This window comes from Alexandromys fortis, unplaced genomic scaffold (assembly GCF_014885135.2).
Source record: "Alexandromys fortis isolate MF-2015 unplaced genomic scaffold, M_Fortis_MF-2015_v1.1 scaffold_85, whole genome shotgun sequence".
Lineage (NCBI taxonomy): Eukaryota > Metazoa > Chordata > Mammalia > Rodentia > Cricetidae > Alexandromys > Alexandromys fortis.
In genome coordinates, this window is record NW_026067975.1 from 7,559,411 (window position 1) to 7,576,079 (window position 16,669).

Sequence of the window (16,669 nt, forward strand, 5' to 3'; positions counted from 1 at the left end):
GTGGGGATGGGGGTGGGGAGGGAAGGCGTCTCCCTTCCCCTCCCCCACCCGGCTTCGCGTCCGTTGGGGGCCGAACTACCAATCCCGGCGTGCCTCGGGGGCGGCACGGGCGCAGGCTTGCGTGCGCGGCGGGCAGCCGTTGGCTGAGGCGGCGGCGGCGAGGGTCGCGGCGCTGTGAGGTCAGGCGGCTCTGGCAAATCGCGCCCAGGATGTAGAGCTGGCTGTTCCCGACGGCGCTCCTGACGCGAAGTTGGGTGGGGTAGAGAGTAGGGGGCGGTAGTCGGGGGTGGTGGGAGAAGGAGGAGGCGGCGAATCACTTATAAATGGCGCCCAAACAGGACCCGAAGCCCAAATTCCAGGAGGGTGAGTGTGCCGCTTTCGGTCGAGGAAGCTAACGGCGCCGGGGAGGGAGGCTGAGTCGGGGCGGCTGAGGTTTGGGGGGTCGGGGGCGGCGGGGCTGGCGGCCTGGGACCACTGCGGGCTGTGCTTTGTGAAGGGAAGGCGCACTGCGCAGGGCGGACTCGGCGCGCCGGGCGGCGGCCGGGTTTCGTGGCACAGCCAGGGCCGCGGGAGCCCCGTGCGCGGGGCCAGACCTCGGCGCTTGTTTTGTTTGTCTCTGAGCGGGGAAGGCTATTGTGGGGAGGCGGCCGGCGGGCGAGCCATGGCGACGGTTAGGAAGTGATGTGGCGTGGGGGAGGGGAGCAGCGGCAGCCCGTGTTGTTGTCGTTCCCCACCCCCCTCCGCCCCGGGCTGCCGCGCTGCCCCGCGCCGATTTCACCACCGTGGGCTGGAGGAGGGCGAGCTGCTTGACCTCCCCCCATCCCGGGGCTCTCTCGGCTATTTCGGGGAGCCCTGCCGCCGGAGGACGGGGAGTGGGCTTTGCGCCCCGCGGCGGGAGAAGTGCGTTTGTAAGATGGCCGCGCCAAGATGGCCGCGCCATCATGGCTGCCGGCGTCTCGCAGCGTCTCGGTGCGGCTTCGGGCAGTGCAGCGCCCCCTGGCACCGAGGCCTCGCGCCGGCCGAGGCCTGCGTTTGCCTCCGAGTGATGGGTGGGGACGGAAAAACCGTGAGCCGCCCGAGCGGGTGGCTAGGCTTGCTGTGCCCTGAAGGCATCGTTTTGCTGTGTCTGCAGCGGAGCGCCGGAGTCCTGGGTGCTCTCCTACGCAGTTGCTCGGGAAAACAATTTCCGTTCCCCCGCAGGGAGTGTCCGGCTAGAGGTCCTTGGCCTCGTCGTCGTCTTTAAACCCAGAAGTTGCTTGACTGGTTGCGGTAGTAGTCTGTTAATGGCGATTTGAAAGCTAATGTTTATTAATTGGCTTTGATCGAGAACAGTGTTGCAGTTTAACGGTCCTTTCAGGGGGAAGCGGTTACTCAGTTCTCGTAACGCAATTACCGAGGTGTTTAATAGCGCACTAAAGGAAGTAAAACTGTGAGCATAAAGAGGAACGTTTTAAACCTTTTATTGTCATGGCCGTTTGTGCTTGTTGCGTACATTCCCAGCCCAGACGCCTGCGTAACTGTTTTAGGGTTGTTTAACCATTAAGGTGCTAGACGTTAAAAAGACAAAACAACTTAACGGTATTCCAAGGGTTTTTGATGAGGACTCTTAGTACGTTGCTCCCGCTTTGAGAAATTGTGGCCCTTCGTTGTTTTCTAGAAAGTTTTTTTGTTTTTGTTTTTGAGGCAAGTCTTTGTATGCACCCCTGGCTGTTATATTGATCCTCCTGTTTCGGTCTTCAGTGTGCCTCAGCTAAATCTTGTTTACCGTATCTTGTAAGTTCCCTTTAATGTTATCTAGAATTCGATACCTAAAGTAGTTTGAGGGCTGGAGACGTAGCTTTGTCGCCCGGTGCTTCCTGAGGCAAACACGAGGTTTTTGCATTTTTAAAAAGAACGCTGGAGGCAGAGGCAGTCAAGTCAGATCTCCGAGTTCAAGGTTTTCCTTGTCTACTTAGAGAGTTTCAAGACAGCCAGGGCTAAAGGAGAAGTTGATAAAGTAAGGAGATGAATAAAGGCAAACCAGAAAGAGGTGTTGGTGTAATTGGAGAAGAATAGGAACAACAAAGGCTTGGGTTATGAAAGCTTTGTAAATCCCTGCCTTTACCATTACATTTCAGCTGCGGTTTCCAGGTGTAACTGGTTGTGACACACACCTAAAATTCCAGCGTTAGAGAGTAGGATGACACTGTCCAGAAAAAAAATACAAGCTAAACTATATAACCATCTTGTTAAAATTATGTATAAAAGACTATATAAGATGTTCTGTCCCCACCTTGACTGTTACTTTTGGTTTTCCGAGACGGTTTCTCTGTAGTTGTGGAACCTTCCCTAGAACTCCCTCTGTCTTGAACTCACAGAGATCTGCCTGCCTCTGCCTGAACAAGTGCTGGGATTAAAGGGGTGTTTTACCACCGCCCAGCTCCCATCTTGATCCTGATTCCAGGGGCTCACATGATGGTGATAGAGAACTGCCTCCCACAAGTTGTCTTGTGACCTCCACATGTACAGTGTCTTGTGTGCATATAACTATTCCCCTCCCCACAATAAGTAATAAAAATTCAGAGAACATCTTGGAAAGAAAATATTTAGTGTTGATATTTTGAAATCTTAATAAAATTGTGATAGTGAAAGGTGGTGACTACATTGTGTGTGTATGTGCACGCGCGCACGGGTGTGCAATGTTTTATGTATGAGTGTCTTGCATGCATGCACTATGTATGGGCCTGGTACCCTCAAGAAGCCAGAAGGCCTTGGATTCTCAGAACTGGAGTTGTGAACCGCTGTGTGTGGGTGCTGGGAATGGAACTATTTCTGTCTCATGGAGGGCCATTTAACTACAAGCTAGTAAGAAGACAGCCTCTGGGCAGGATCATTGTAGTTTGAGGCTAGAGTGGATTTAAGGATGGAGAACTGTGTAGTTAGAATTTGTCGGTTATTGAATTTTTCTGTTCACTAATTAGCCTAATTTACACTAGCTAAATGCATTTATTTTTTGAGTCAGAGTCTTTAGTGCAGTTTTTCAGCTATATATTTATATTTACATAAATATATGCATATATTTGGATTCATAGAGCCATAGTATAGTTTTTAGCTGAAGCAGCCAATTTTTAAAAAGGTATATTATATCAGAGTAGCTTAAAGGGTACTTGGAATGAAATTAGTAATCACAGATCTGATCTTACTGCTTCTGTTTAAGAGCAGAATGTTTTACCCCCCTGGACTGTTAGATCAATTTTCCATCTTTATTCAAGGCTGGCCATAGGTCTAGTAATGCTTTTAACAGTTAAGTAGTAGGAGTTTTTAGGGGTACCTTGATGTTAAGGGTTGCTGGATCTTACTTTGGAAGTCTAACAATGGAGGTCTCTGAAGTTCAGAAGTAATAATAATTTCAAAAAGCACTCCAGAGATAAACATGTATGTAGCTCGGTTGGGAAAGTGCTTATAGCATGCACAAAGCCTTGGGCTCATTAGATATGATAGTAAACATGGAATCCCAGGAGGTGGACAGATCAGCACTGTTTCCCTTCTACTTGTTGTACATGTTCATTCTACCATGGGTATCGAACTGTGTATATATTACTACACTTTTGCATGCTTGTTTCTGCTGTCTGGATCCTCCTTTCTCTGTGAACCCTCCCAAGAAGCTGGCTCTCTTAGCTGCTTAAGAAAAGTACAATATAAGTACAGAAAAAGATAAAAAACATTTACTTAACCTATGTGTCCCTTATTAGTATGAAATGCTTGGCACACAGCAAATACGCCACATTTAAGAGAGAGAAAGGGTCTCACCATATAGATTTGACTGGCCTATGTAGATGTATTGGCCTTGAACTTAAGAGTACTGGGATTAAAGGTGTGTACCACCATGCCAGGCTTATAATTTATGTATATATATACTATATGTACACATACATATATATTTAAGAAAAGATCTCATTACAGATGTTGTGAGTGACCATGTGGTTGCTGGGAATTGAATTCAGGACCTTCAGAAGAGTAGGCAGTGCTTTTTAACCTCTGAGCCATCTCTTCCAGTCCGTATACATACATACATACATATATATTTAAAAACATTTTTTTCCAGCATAGGACTTTTAAGATACAATTTTATAAACACATAACTGACCCTGTTGAATACGTCAGTCACCTTGGAATGTGTTGAAAGCAAGTGGACTGAAAATAATGTGTGTGATAAACTTCCACTATCATTATGTGAAGTCAAGAGTCCAGAAATCACCACCCAATTTGTTTGATAAGCACAGATGTCTTCAAGTCTTACTCTACCCAGATTTTATTTGGTTTTGCAAGTGCCAATGGTAGAGTCAACATTGGGAGTAAATTCCCAGGGCTAGGATTGTTCTGTTCTGTTTTTTTTTTTTTTTTTGTTGTTCATTGAAATAGCCTAGCTTCCAGAATACTAAGGAATGAACTAACATAGGTAGGATAACTTAGAAAAAATTCATCTTATGTATTTGGTCAGGAGTTTTAATGTGTAATACTCAGTAAAAAAGAAGCAGAAATCAGTCAAGTGACTAAACTTAAAGAAAACATTTTAAAAATTCTATTCCCAAGTAGTGGTGCACACCTTTAATCCCAGCATTTGGGAGGCAGAGGTAGGCAGATCTCTGTGAGTTCAAGGCCAGCCTGGTCTACAAGAGCTAGTTCGAGGACATGCTCCAAAGCTACAAAGAAACCCTGTCTCAAAAACCCCAAATAAATAAATAATTCTATTTCCAGATTAGAACAGGTGAACTAGCCAAACTTTATCCCATAGGTGATTTGATAATTTTAATAGAAATTTAAGTTTGAACTTTGTTGACCCTGGATACTAAAGATATGGTAAAGTTTGTTCTGAAGCATTCATGGTTTTACCTGTTTTTCCTGATTATGCTGGGACTTTTATAATCAAGTGTAGTGGTTCTTGAAGTCACATCTTTCAGTATGGCAAATGACTCAAAATTAACCTGACCCCTTTCCTCCCCCCTCTTTCTACAGGCGAGCGAGTGCTGTGCTTTCATGGGCCCCTTCTCTATGAAGCAAAGGTATGGAACCTGCTTTCTTTTGAGAAGGTAGCCAAAATGTTAGGTAGATTCGACTTTATAATATCAAATTATATATAGTACTTTCTTGCTGGAGATGTAAAGATTTCATTTTTGCATAGGTTCATAAATCTTTCTCATTTTGAGTTTGTTACTGCTTGCTTGCTGGTGGATGGAGAAAGTTCCCTTTCTAAACTAACTCAGTAAAGACCTATTGGTTGGAAGTAGCATTAAAGTGAGTGATAGATGAAGGTTGTTTGGTTGTATGTAACAAATAGCATTTTATGGTTAATACCGCAGCGGGAAACAGCACCAGAGCTGCACGGTGTGTACTTGCAAGCATTTGCACGTCGATCTGTAAAACCTTGTGAGCATTGAGATCAGAGGACAACCTCGAGTGCCAGTCTCCTCTTGATGTCCCTGAGACAGTCTCTTCTATCTAACTTTAGATTTCCTGGAATTCTTTTCTTCTTCACCTTCCATCTCATTGTAGGAGCACCAGTATCATGGGTTCTGGGGTCATGAGTTGTCCTGCTTGCATGGAAAGCACTGTTATTCACTGAGCCTTTTACTCAGCTTTAACAATTGATATTTAACTTCCCTCTGTGTGTTTCTCTTTGTGTTTGCTGGTTATGAGACTAGAGTTCTTACTAGCTCAGGCTGGCTTTGAACTAACAGTAAGCCTCCTGCCTTACCCTTTTATGCTGAGGTCTCAAACAGATGTGACCCACCACCATTCTCTGGTTGTCATATACATTTAACTGCTATTAGTTAATTTGAATGGTAAAATTTGAACCCTGAGAGAACAAGGCTTTTTTCTTTTTCATTATGACTTTAAATTTAGATGCCTGGTGGTGCTACATTTTATCCTAGCAGTTGGTAGGCATAGGCAGGTAGATCTCTGAGTTTGAGGCCAGCCTGGTCTGTAGAGCAAGTTCCAGAACAGCCATGGCTATATGCAGAAACTCACAAAGAAACTCACAAAGAAAACCAAAAGAAAGAAGGAAAAAACTAGTCAGCGATAACAGCAGAATACATTTATTTTTATTTTGATTAAAAATATTTTACAGTGGGGGGCTGGAGAGATGGCTCAGTGGTTAAGAGCACTGACTGCTCTTCCAGAGGACCCAGGTTCAATTCCCAGCACCCACATGGCAGCTCACAACTGTCTGAAGATCCAGTTGCAGGGGATCTGACTCCTTCACACCAATGCACATAAAGTTAAATAAACTGTAAAAATATTAAAAAAAATATTTACAGTGCTCACAATTTAACACAGCATACATATGTTTGGAAGAGAGCTACCACTGCAGTTACATCCCCATGCCTGGACAGTCTACTTTATAGTCTAAAATTACTTTTATTTTATTTCTTTCTTTTTTTTAGATTTATTTATTATACAGTATTCTGCTAGCATGTATGCCTGCATGCCAGAAGAGGGCACCAGATCTCACTACAGATGGTTATGAGCCACCATGTGGTTGCTGGGAATTGAACTCAGGACCTTTGGAAGAGCAGGCAGTGCTCTTAACCTCTGAGCCATTTTTCCAGCCCCCTTTTATTTTATTTCTAATGACTTTTGGCAGAATTGAGTTTGGGATATCATTCTGGTGCTCATCCCAGGGATTTAAATACTTTAGCTATGTTCCCTATCACTGAGATATATCCAGCCCAGCATAGAAAATTAAAAGTTGTCCCATCCTCTTTAACACTGCTGGGGCTCAAAATGGGGGCCTTTTGTTTGCTAGAAAAGTGCTGTATCAGTAAACTACATCCCTAGCCCTTTACTTTTTGAGACAGGATCTTGCTGTAGAGCTCAGATTGTCCTTAGCTTCAGTCCATAGCTTGTCTAGTCTCCAAATTTATTCTGACTGCTTGAGGACTGGGATTACAGACACTTCTTCTTTTTGAAGATGTTTCTTTTGAGACAGATGCTGGGGTGGTCTTAAACTCAGAGATGGAACTGCCTCTACCTCCTCAGTGCTAGAACTAAAAATGTGCCTGGACAGGCATTTAAGAATTGAACACAAAGGCTAGTTACATGGTAGAATACTTGCCTACCATAATTAAAGCCCTGAACTCAATCTCAGTGCTACTCCCACCAAAAAAAAGAAACACCGTATACTGGGTGACACAGGCCTATGAACCAGGCAGGCTAGTTGGGAAATTAAGATAGAAGGATTACTTGGGATATGGAGTTAAGGGATGGCCCTAGTGAAACTGTCTCACAAAGTAGTAAACAAGGCAGGGGACAAAGCCCAGTAGAAGTACTTTCCATGAGTAAGATGCTGGTTTAAGTACCTAGTATAGAAAACCAACAAAAGTGCAGCAACACACACTCATACACACTATACACATGTATATAAAGCGTAATGATTAAAAGTGATTTCTGTGTAAATTTCTGTTAAGTTTATATTTGTACCAGCTAGTTCTGACTAAAAATGATGTTCACAGCTCATGTTTTGAATGTATAGCTGTTTGTAACTAAATCCTTTTGGTTTTCATCTTGTATGTTTTTCATTGTTGTATGAATTTTTGGCAAACATCTGAACTGTTTTTTCTCTAGCAGCAAAATATTCTGGTGAACAATTTCTTAAATAATGATTAGAGTAAATTATTGTTTGGTGGACCAGTGAAATCAAAAAAGTCAGATCAAAAACTCTTGTCATGGGAACTTTTCTCTAGTAGTTTGTTTTGTTTGGTTACTTTTAAGAATGCTCTTTAATTTTTTTTTTTTTTTTTTGTTTTTCAAGACGGTTTCTCTGTAGCTTTGGAGCCTGTCCTGGAACTAGCTCTTGTAGACCAGGCCGGCCCCGAACTCCCAGAGATCCGCCTGCCTCTGCCTCCTGAGTGCTGGGATTAAAGGCGTGCGCCACCACCGCCTGGCTAATTATGCTCTTAAACCTAATAAAAAAATCAGCATGCTGTCTTTTTTTTTTTTATAGATTGATGAGATTGTATTTTTGATATAAATGTAGTTCTTAGCTAGAGTTTAAGAAACTCTAAGAATAGCTTTCATTTCTTGACCTTGGGTAGCAGACCTAGATTGTTGATTTATAGTGACCTCTTTTCAGTGCTGTTTGTTAGTTTTGTGTTTATTTTTAAATTGAAGTTTTGTAACTATAGAAAAGGATTCTCAGCACTAGAGTTATAGAATCAAACTGACCAACAACTCTGTCCTTAAGTTTTCTAATTAAAGTTTTATAGTACTAAATAAAAAGCACATCTGTCTTTAGGATGCAAATTTGATAAGATTATGTGTATACCAAAGACTTTGTCTTTTTTATTTCAGTGTGTAAAGGTTGCCATAAAGGACAAACAAGTGAAATACTTTATCCATTACAGTGGTTGGAACAAAAAGTGAGTATTAGACCCTTAAAAGCATTTTGTCTACTGTTATAACATATATATCGAAGCAAGAGTGAGTCATCTTCAATATGATGAAACTATACTAGGGAGAACTCGACCAGATTATATGTACTTGATGTTTGGGAATTTTTCTTATATTATTTTGTAGTGCCCAGTGGTTACGCTTGACCAACTATTCTAGTTGAATTATGAGTGGTTGGTCAGCATACTTTTTTATGGCGTGTTTTAGGATGGCCTGAATATTTTTGGCCTGAGCACAGGCCAAATGACTTAATAGTTCTTATTCAAGCAGTTAAACTCAAAACTAGTTATAGAACAGGAGAAAGGAGGAAAAATATGAAATGACAGTTTATAAATCCATTTTGTGAAATTCTGAAACGTTAACTAAGTAGTTTCATGTGGCGTAGCATAGAAAACTCTAGAATTTAATTTTCTAGTAGTCATTGGAGCTTTCTCAGTAGTGTTTTCTTTGAGACCCAAACAACAGCACCAATAAATTATTTAAGCCTTTTTGTTGCCTGTAGTTGCATTGTTTATTATTTTTAATAGGGGAATTTGTTTCGTCTTTTTCGAGAAAGGATTTCTCTGTATAGCCTTGCCTTGACTTTTTAGTAGACTGGACTAGCCTCGAACTCCTGCCTCTGCTTCCTAAGTGCTGGGATTAAAGGTCTGTGCCATCACACCTGGCTTACCAGGGGAAGTTTTCAGTCATTTTTATTATTCTTTTGTACTTCAGGAATGTCATTTCAAAGGGTCAGCCATTTAGGAATTACTTTTTGGTACCTTTTAATGCTTAATGCTTTGTTTCACTTGACCCAGAGTCTGGTTCTTCTTTAAATGGGAACAGTGCTGTGATATGGGTACTTTAATGTAGAGGGAAGGTTTTCTTTTTCTTCTGTTAAGTTTGCTAACCCCATGATTTTGGTCTAACTTTATATAATTCTTTGAAATATCCAAAAGACTAGCCAGTTAATTTAGTTTGTTACAAACAGAAACAAATTTAGGTGAAAAATACGAAACTTGTAATTATTCCTTTAGTATAATTGTAGAAAGGTCACAATACAAAATACATGAAAGCATATTCTGATAACTGAATAAAGTATTTTTAATAATGATCAGTAGGTACTGTCAATATTTCAGAATTATCCCAGTCTTGTATTAAGAAATTGGAAACTAGGTGTGCTGGCGCATAGCTTTAATTTCAACACTCAGGCAGAAGTAGGGTGGTCACTTAACAGGCCAGCCAGAACTACGTAGTGATGAGAACTTGTCTCAAAATAATAAGAAGGAATAAATTTAAGTTGGTTGTGGTATCTAGAAAACAGTCTTTTATGTTTTAGGTTTCTACAGTATCCATGCTTAAAAGAAGAACTGAAAACTGAATTTTATCTTTAGTTTATGAGGTTTATATTTTACATGTTAATATTTTGCTAATGTCCAGATAAAATGTGTAATAGATGCTTTCCTACAGGAAGTAGTATGTCTTCTTTATGCATATTAGGGATGGGAAAGTTAAAAGTCCATATAGACTATGAAAGGAAAGCACATGACATTCATGGAGTGACCTACTTCCCCTTCCCTAGCATACTTTAACTTAGAATTTACTTCAGTAGCTGTGCATATGGCTTTTATGCTTCAGACTTCTTGTATATCAAGATATTTTGTGTAAAATCAGATATAGGTCAATATCTGTATGTTAGGTTGTTATTTTTGTAGATTGCCATAAATTATAAAAATCAAAGCCTCAGATTTTCTGGTTTTACTTTTTCAAGAAGTAGTTTTTTCTTTGTTGGATTGTACTTCATGGCAGAAATAAGTGATGGTTTTATTTAAATCTTGTCTTCTTGGGAAAATAGGGGAGTGGTGATAGTGTAGTAGACATTACAGGTTTTATTTTATTTGTTTTGTCTTTTTTTTTGAGACAGGGTTTTTCTGTAGCTTTGGAGTCTGTCCTGGAACTAGCTCATGTAGACCAGGCTAACCTTGAACTCAGAGATCTGCCTGCCTCTGCTCCCCGAATGCTGGAATTAAAGGCTTGTGCCACCACTGCCCACTGACATTACAGGTTTTTATGAGGAAAATTAAGGTATCATAGGTGTCTTACAGAGTTGACTTGCTAAACATGCCCATGTTAGCCTTTAGGAAGTATTTAAAAATGAGTTTTCATTTTCCTTTTCTGAAACTGGGTCATGTTTTGTAGTTTTGGCTATCCTGGAAGTTGCAGTAATCTTTTGGCCTCCTGAATGCTGAGATTACAGGCTTATGCCACCATGTGTAGCTGTAGAGAAACTTAAAACCATTTGAGAAGGGTGTTTTAAAATGCCTGTCAAGTATATTATGTGTGTATTCAGTTTTGCCTGTGGATTTGACTTTGGGGATTAGTCACAACTACTTTGAAAAATACTAAAAGTTACACGCTTGATGTATACTTAAAAATTCTAGCGGCTCTCAGTTATTAGTTTACTAGTAGAGATTCCTCAGAGCGAAGATGGTTGTCCATTTTGTTTTTCTCAGTTTCAGCAAGGATTTTCATCTCTTTGGTAATAAGCTGTTGGAGTGATTTGGTAATTGGTTATTCAGTGTGCTAATTTAGATGTGGTTTGTAGCTGAAGGGGAGGGAATTTCTGAGGTTTTAAAGCAGTTAAAGGCAACTTTAAGGAGTATAGGGATACGGATTTTTTTTAAGAGCTTTATGGATAGGGATGTAGTTTCAATGGTAGAGCTCTCTTGCCAGCATGCATGGAGCCCTCGCTCAGTCTCCAGTACCTCCCATTCCTCCCGACACACCCCAAAGAAAAGGCAATCTGTAGGATACTTATTTAGAGACAAGGTTTTTCTTACTATGTATCCCTGGCTAGTCTGGAGCTTGGTATGTAGACCATGCAGGCCTGGAACTCAGATCTACCTGCACCTTAAGAGTGCTGGGATTAAAGGTGTGCACCACTATGCCCTACTGTAGGACACCTTCTAAAACATTGGTACAACAAAATTCCAATTTCAAACTGGATTTCTCTTAGATACTTGTTTAAATACACTTTCAAAAATCACAGTAGATACTAAGATATTTCTAAATTTTCAAAACTCTTATTGGAATTTGTTGACACAGACATTAGATTATTCCATTTGTAAGTGAATCTTGATAAAGCTTAAGCTAAATTCTGCACATAGTTACTGAGATTACTTTGTACTATGCTGTCTGTATCAGAAGTGCTGTGAGGCCCAGGCGCTCTGAAAAATCTTTGAAGACACGTGAGGATATTGTAGCCCTTTTTCCTGTTCCTGAAGGAGCTCCCTCAGTACACCACCCCCTCCTGACCTCTAGGTAAATGCATGTTTTAAAGTTTTCTTTAGGAAATCATGTTGAGGAATGTTTTTTATTTATTAATTTTCCTTTTGACTATACTCTATAAGAGGTCAGAGGTGGGAAATCATTAAATAAAAGATTGCCTCAAGAATACACCTGATTGTGTCACTAATGGAGCTCCATCAGCAGGAGAAAAGACTTAATTTTATTCAAAAGTTCAAAAAATTCAACATTCCACAATAAAGTTTTGTTTTCCCATATACATCAATAAAAGGCTTGTTTTGTGAGAAACCGGATACCTGAGATTTTAGAAAGCTTTTTTTTAATCACCTAGGAAATTGGAATGCTTACGTTTAGTAGATAAATGTGAACAGTGAGTTATCTGAAGGAAAAAAAAAACCATTGTAAGCCTTTAATGTACAAACTTAATCTAGTCACCTAGGTGGTAAGTATTGGTAGACTGTCGTGTACTCCTGGTGCACTTTTAGCATTTATGAGCTATGGAACTTAACACAGTACTGTAATTCTGAAAAGCTAATGGCTTAGTGACTTACTCTTTGACCATTAACACATGATTTGAATAATCCACATACATAGTTTATATTTGGAATGCTGCTTCTTACTAGAACACAATTTGCTTAGATTTTTCTTTTAGTTGGGAATAGATTTGCGTTGCCAGCTTAATCAGATTATTTCATAAAAAGCTGAGCATGGTTTGTGCATGCCTGTAGTTAGAGAATTTGGGATACTGAGGCAAGAGGATTACCATAAATTCAAGGCCAACTTGAAATTCATTTTTTAAAAAGTGAAAACAAAAAACCCTAGGGTTGACAAGATGATTCAGTGAGTAAAAAGTACTTGGCCTCCAAGGGTGAAGAACCAAGTTGTAGTTCTAGGACCTACACACTGAAAGAACTGACTCCTAAAAGTTCTTTTCTGACACCCTCACACACACATTCTATAACATATACTTGTACACCACATATACAAATAAATAGATGTTAAAAAATTAGAACACATTATTTCAAGGGAATTACAAAATTTTGCTGTTTAGATCTTTAAAAGTTAATTGGAAGAGAAACTATATTTAAAATGTATTTCAGTGTTTTTTTTAACTTGTCTTTTTCAGTTGGGATGAATGGGTTCCAGAAAGCAGAGTACTCAAATATGTGGACACCAATTTGCAAAAACAGCGAGAGCTTCAAAAGGCCAATCAGTAAGTTTGTTTTGGGAAATAAATTTTGATATTTTTAGACATGGAATGAGCAGAATTAGATCATGTTGACACCTTCCTCTACTTTTAGTAAAATGATTCTTGATACTTGTTAGTTCTGTGTTAAAGCTTGATTTCAAGTAACTACATATTTTCTGGGTAAAAGTAATATCCTGTCATTTCTGAGTCTGTCTTTAGAATTTAGTAGAAAAACAAAGTTTTATGCCTTTAATCCCAGCACTTGGGAAACAGTAGCAGGCAGGTCTCTTGTGAGTTTGAGACCAGCCTGATCTATAGAGTTCCAGGACAGACTTCAAAGCTACAGAGAAACCCTGTCTTTCAAAACAAAAAACCAAACAAAAACAAAAAAATTAATTCTGAAAAACAAAGTTTTGAAATTGTAGGTGCAAACTTTTAATATCTTGTTTAACATCTTCTTGGAGGCTATGGAAGGCATAATTCCATATGAAAATGAAAAGGAAGAGATATTCCCATTATATTTATTCTGAAAATAGGTTGTGGGAAAAGGACCCAGAAAAATTATCTATAAGGTAGTTATTACATTTGAATTTTACAACTAAAATATTTAAAAAATTAAAACTAATTACATGGAGTCAAATTAAAAGAAAACTTCGGGACTGTTAGTGAATTCCCCAACCAGGCACAACACTGGAATTTTCAATTTCGGAGACCATATGCTAATTTGTACTACATTGATTTTAATTTTAGTAACAAAATTTTTGTTTTGCCTCTTGTTATTTACGTGGGCATGGGTATGCCATGACGAGATTGTGGAGGTTGGGGTCAGTTCTTCTGTCATGTGGGGTCCAGGTACTGAACTCAAATCAGTGGGCTTGGTAACACCTACCTTTTATCTCTTGGGCTAGCCTTCTGGCTATGTTTAGTTTCTTCAATCTTTTGATTTCTGTAGACTTTGTAAGTGTTATTTTTGGTTTTATTTTTCTATAAGTGTTTTGCCTTTTATGTGTGTATGCATATTATATGTATAATATATATTACATATATATGTATCACATGTATGCTTGATGTGTGAGGAGGCCTGAAGAGGGAGTAAGATTTCCTGGAGTTATGGATGGTTGTGGGCCATCTTGCGGCTGCTGGGAATCAAACCCAGGTCTTCTGCAAGAGCAAGAAGTACTCCCCCTAAGCCATCTTTCCCAGACCTGATTTATGGTTGTGAGCAGCCACGTGGGTGCTGAGAATTGGACCCAGGTACTCTTTGATCTCTCCAGCCCCAATTTCAGGCTTTCTGTGTGTCTTACTCATTTTATTTTAGCTTTATAATAAAATGAATCTGTACAACATGGGTATTTTGGAACACTGTGGAGGTTCACTTATACTAATAGATAATTTATGTTGTTTTTTTTTTTTTAAGATTTATTTCTTTGTTTTATATATAGTTTTCTGCCTGCATGTATGCCTGCAGGCCAAAAGAGGGCACCAGCTCTCATTAGAGAGCTATGATCCACCATGTAGTTAGTTGCTGGGAATTGAACTCAGCACCTCTGGAAGAGCAGCCAGTTCTCTTAACAGCTGAGCTATCTCTCCAGCCCTCAGATAAGCTTTTTAAATTTTTCTGAGTCAGGGTCTCACTGTATAAGCCCTTGCTGGCCCCGACCTCACAAGGATCCACCTGCTTCTGTCTTTAGAGTGCTGGGATTAAAGATGTGTGCCATTATACGTCTGACTGGAAAATTCAGTTTAAATACAGATTATAGATGGAATCAAGTAGGCACAGTTTGCTGTTTCTCATTACTTTCTGACATTGCTTTTGAAGGGAACAATATGCTGAGGGCAAGATGAGAGGGGCTGCTCCAGGAAAGAAGACATCTGGTCTGCAGCAGAAAAATGTTGAAGTGTAAGATGTTCTTTGTTAATACTGCCTTATAAATGTAATTCAAATTTACAATTGATTATGATACATATTTTGTTTCTAATGGGTATCAGGTAGTAAAAGTAATTTAAAATGCACATTAGTTACTTGATTTTTCCCTAGCCTCCTCCCTTGCACTAAAATATGTGCAACATTAAAATAGATTGAGTGTGCACTTCAGCAACAATAATTGCTCTTTTAGCCCTCATGTTTGAAGTTACACGTGTATACACATACAGGTTAGAAAAGTAGTTTTGAATTGTCAGGGAGTCACATTTTGAGATAATTATTTTGGCAAGGGTTACTTTCAGTAGTGCTAAATATAAAATGAGAATAAGGGGGAAAAGTATAATTTGTAAACTCTGGATTGCAAGTCTTCTTGGCAGCTAGCCCATAGTTTTAAAGTCATTTACTCAGACTGTGTCTCTAAAAGGTTATGTACCTGAAGTGGCTGTAGAAATAATGACCTTATACGTGGTCTTAAAGATTATAACTATTATCTGAAGGGTAAGTAACCAAGGCCTTTGTTTGTTGTTGTTCTGTTTTAGTTTTTTCGAGATAATTTGTCTCTATCAGTCCTGATTGTCCTGGTGGAACATGCTTTGAGGACCAGACTGGCCTCAAACTCACTGAGATCATTTACCTCTGCTTCCCTAGTGCTAAGATTAAAAGTGTGTGCCACCACTGCCGGCTCATAACCAAGGCTTATTAAGAAGTAGAAAAACATTTCCTTATATCAGGAAGGAGACTTCTAAAAGGAATTGCTATTATAGTGCTCTGGACTAGAGATTTCATACATGTGTATAATATTTGATCTATCCACCCTCCTTTCCAAGAGGGCTCTTGTCATGTCCGTGTCCTTTTTAAAACTAATGAGTGTAGTTACTGCTAGCTTTATGTTCATGGGTGTAGGTAGGGCTGTTCACTGGAGCATGGGCCACCTACCATACATACCTTTAAAGAAAAATTACTTGCTTTTCCCCAGCACCCATAAACTGTCAGTAGCTCCTCATGAGTTCCACTTCTATCCATCTTAGAATGTTGGCTTATGCAAGTAACTCCAGCTAATGTTAGTTTGAGTGCAACAGGTTATGTTGTATCTAGAAGACAGCATGTCACAGAAGAAAACACTTTCCCTATCCTCCTGCTTTGTACTTATTCTTACACCCTCTTATGCTCTGTTCCCTGAAATCGAGTGGAGGAAGGTGGAACGATACAGATGTCCCAGTTATGGATGAGCATTCATAGTCATGTTCTGAGCACTTTGCTAAGTTACAAGTCTGCAGAAGGAGCTTCTCTGGCCAAGGTTGAGAGCAGCACTAATCTTTGAGTAGAATTATCTACAAGGTAGTTTGATAACAGCCATCTAGCAAAACAATAATAGACTTCTTTGTAGAACCTCTGGCTCCTGTAGACTCGCTTGCATGGGCTTTTGACCAGGTTTCCAAAACCAGGCATGAATTCCCTCCTATTGAACAGTCTTCAAATCCAATCATAAAATTATTTCTCTTAACAGTCATCACTGTTGTACTCCGGCACATTTTTGGAAACAATAGTGTTCATCCATGCAGGGTAGAACACTGTCTTTCAAATACGATTTTTGAGGCAGAGTCTTACTATATAGATCTGGCTGTACTGAAACTGGATATGTAGATTAGGCTGGCCTCAAATTCACAGAGATCTGCCTGCCTCTCTGCCTCCTGAGTGCTGGGATTGAAGGGGGATAGGTACACCAGCATGCCTAGCCCCTTTTTTTTAAGCATATATATATATATATATATAATTTATTTATTTTTTTTTGGTTTTTTGAGACAGGGTTTCTCTGTGGTTTTGGAGCCTGTCCTGGAACT

General features: G+C 39.9%; 1 protein-coding gene across 1 annotated transcript in view; it reads left to right on the forward strand.

The window, feature by feature from the left end:
- Positions 1–194: 194 nt before the first annotated feature.
- Morf4l1 (mortality factor 4 like 1) overlaps positions 195–16,669 on the forward strand; it is a 23,746-nt gene continuing 7,271 nt past the window's right edge. Inside the window, exons 1-6 of the mRNA XM_050157295.1 lie at positions 195–363; positions 4,996–5,042; positions 8,332–8,399; positions 11,614–11,730; positions 12,842–12,928; positions 14,724–14,805. Coding sequence (XP_050013252.1) covers positions 324–363; positions 4,996–5,042; positions 8,332–8,399; positions 11,614–11,730; positions 12,842–12,928; positions 14,724–14,805 — 441 coding nt within the window. The 5' untranslated portion in view covers positions 195–323. The remainder of the gene's footprint in view (positions 364–4,995; positions 5,043–8,331; positions 8,400–11,613; positions 11,731–12,841; positions 12,929–14,723; positions 14,806–16,669) is intronic.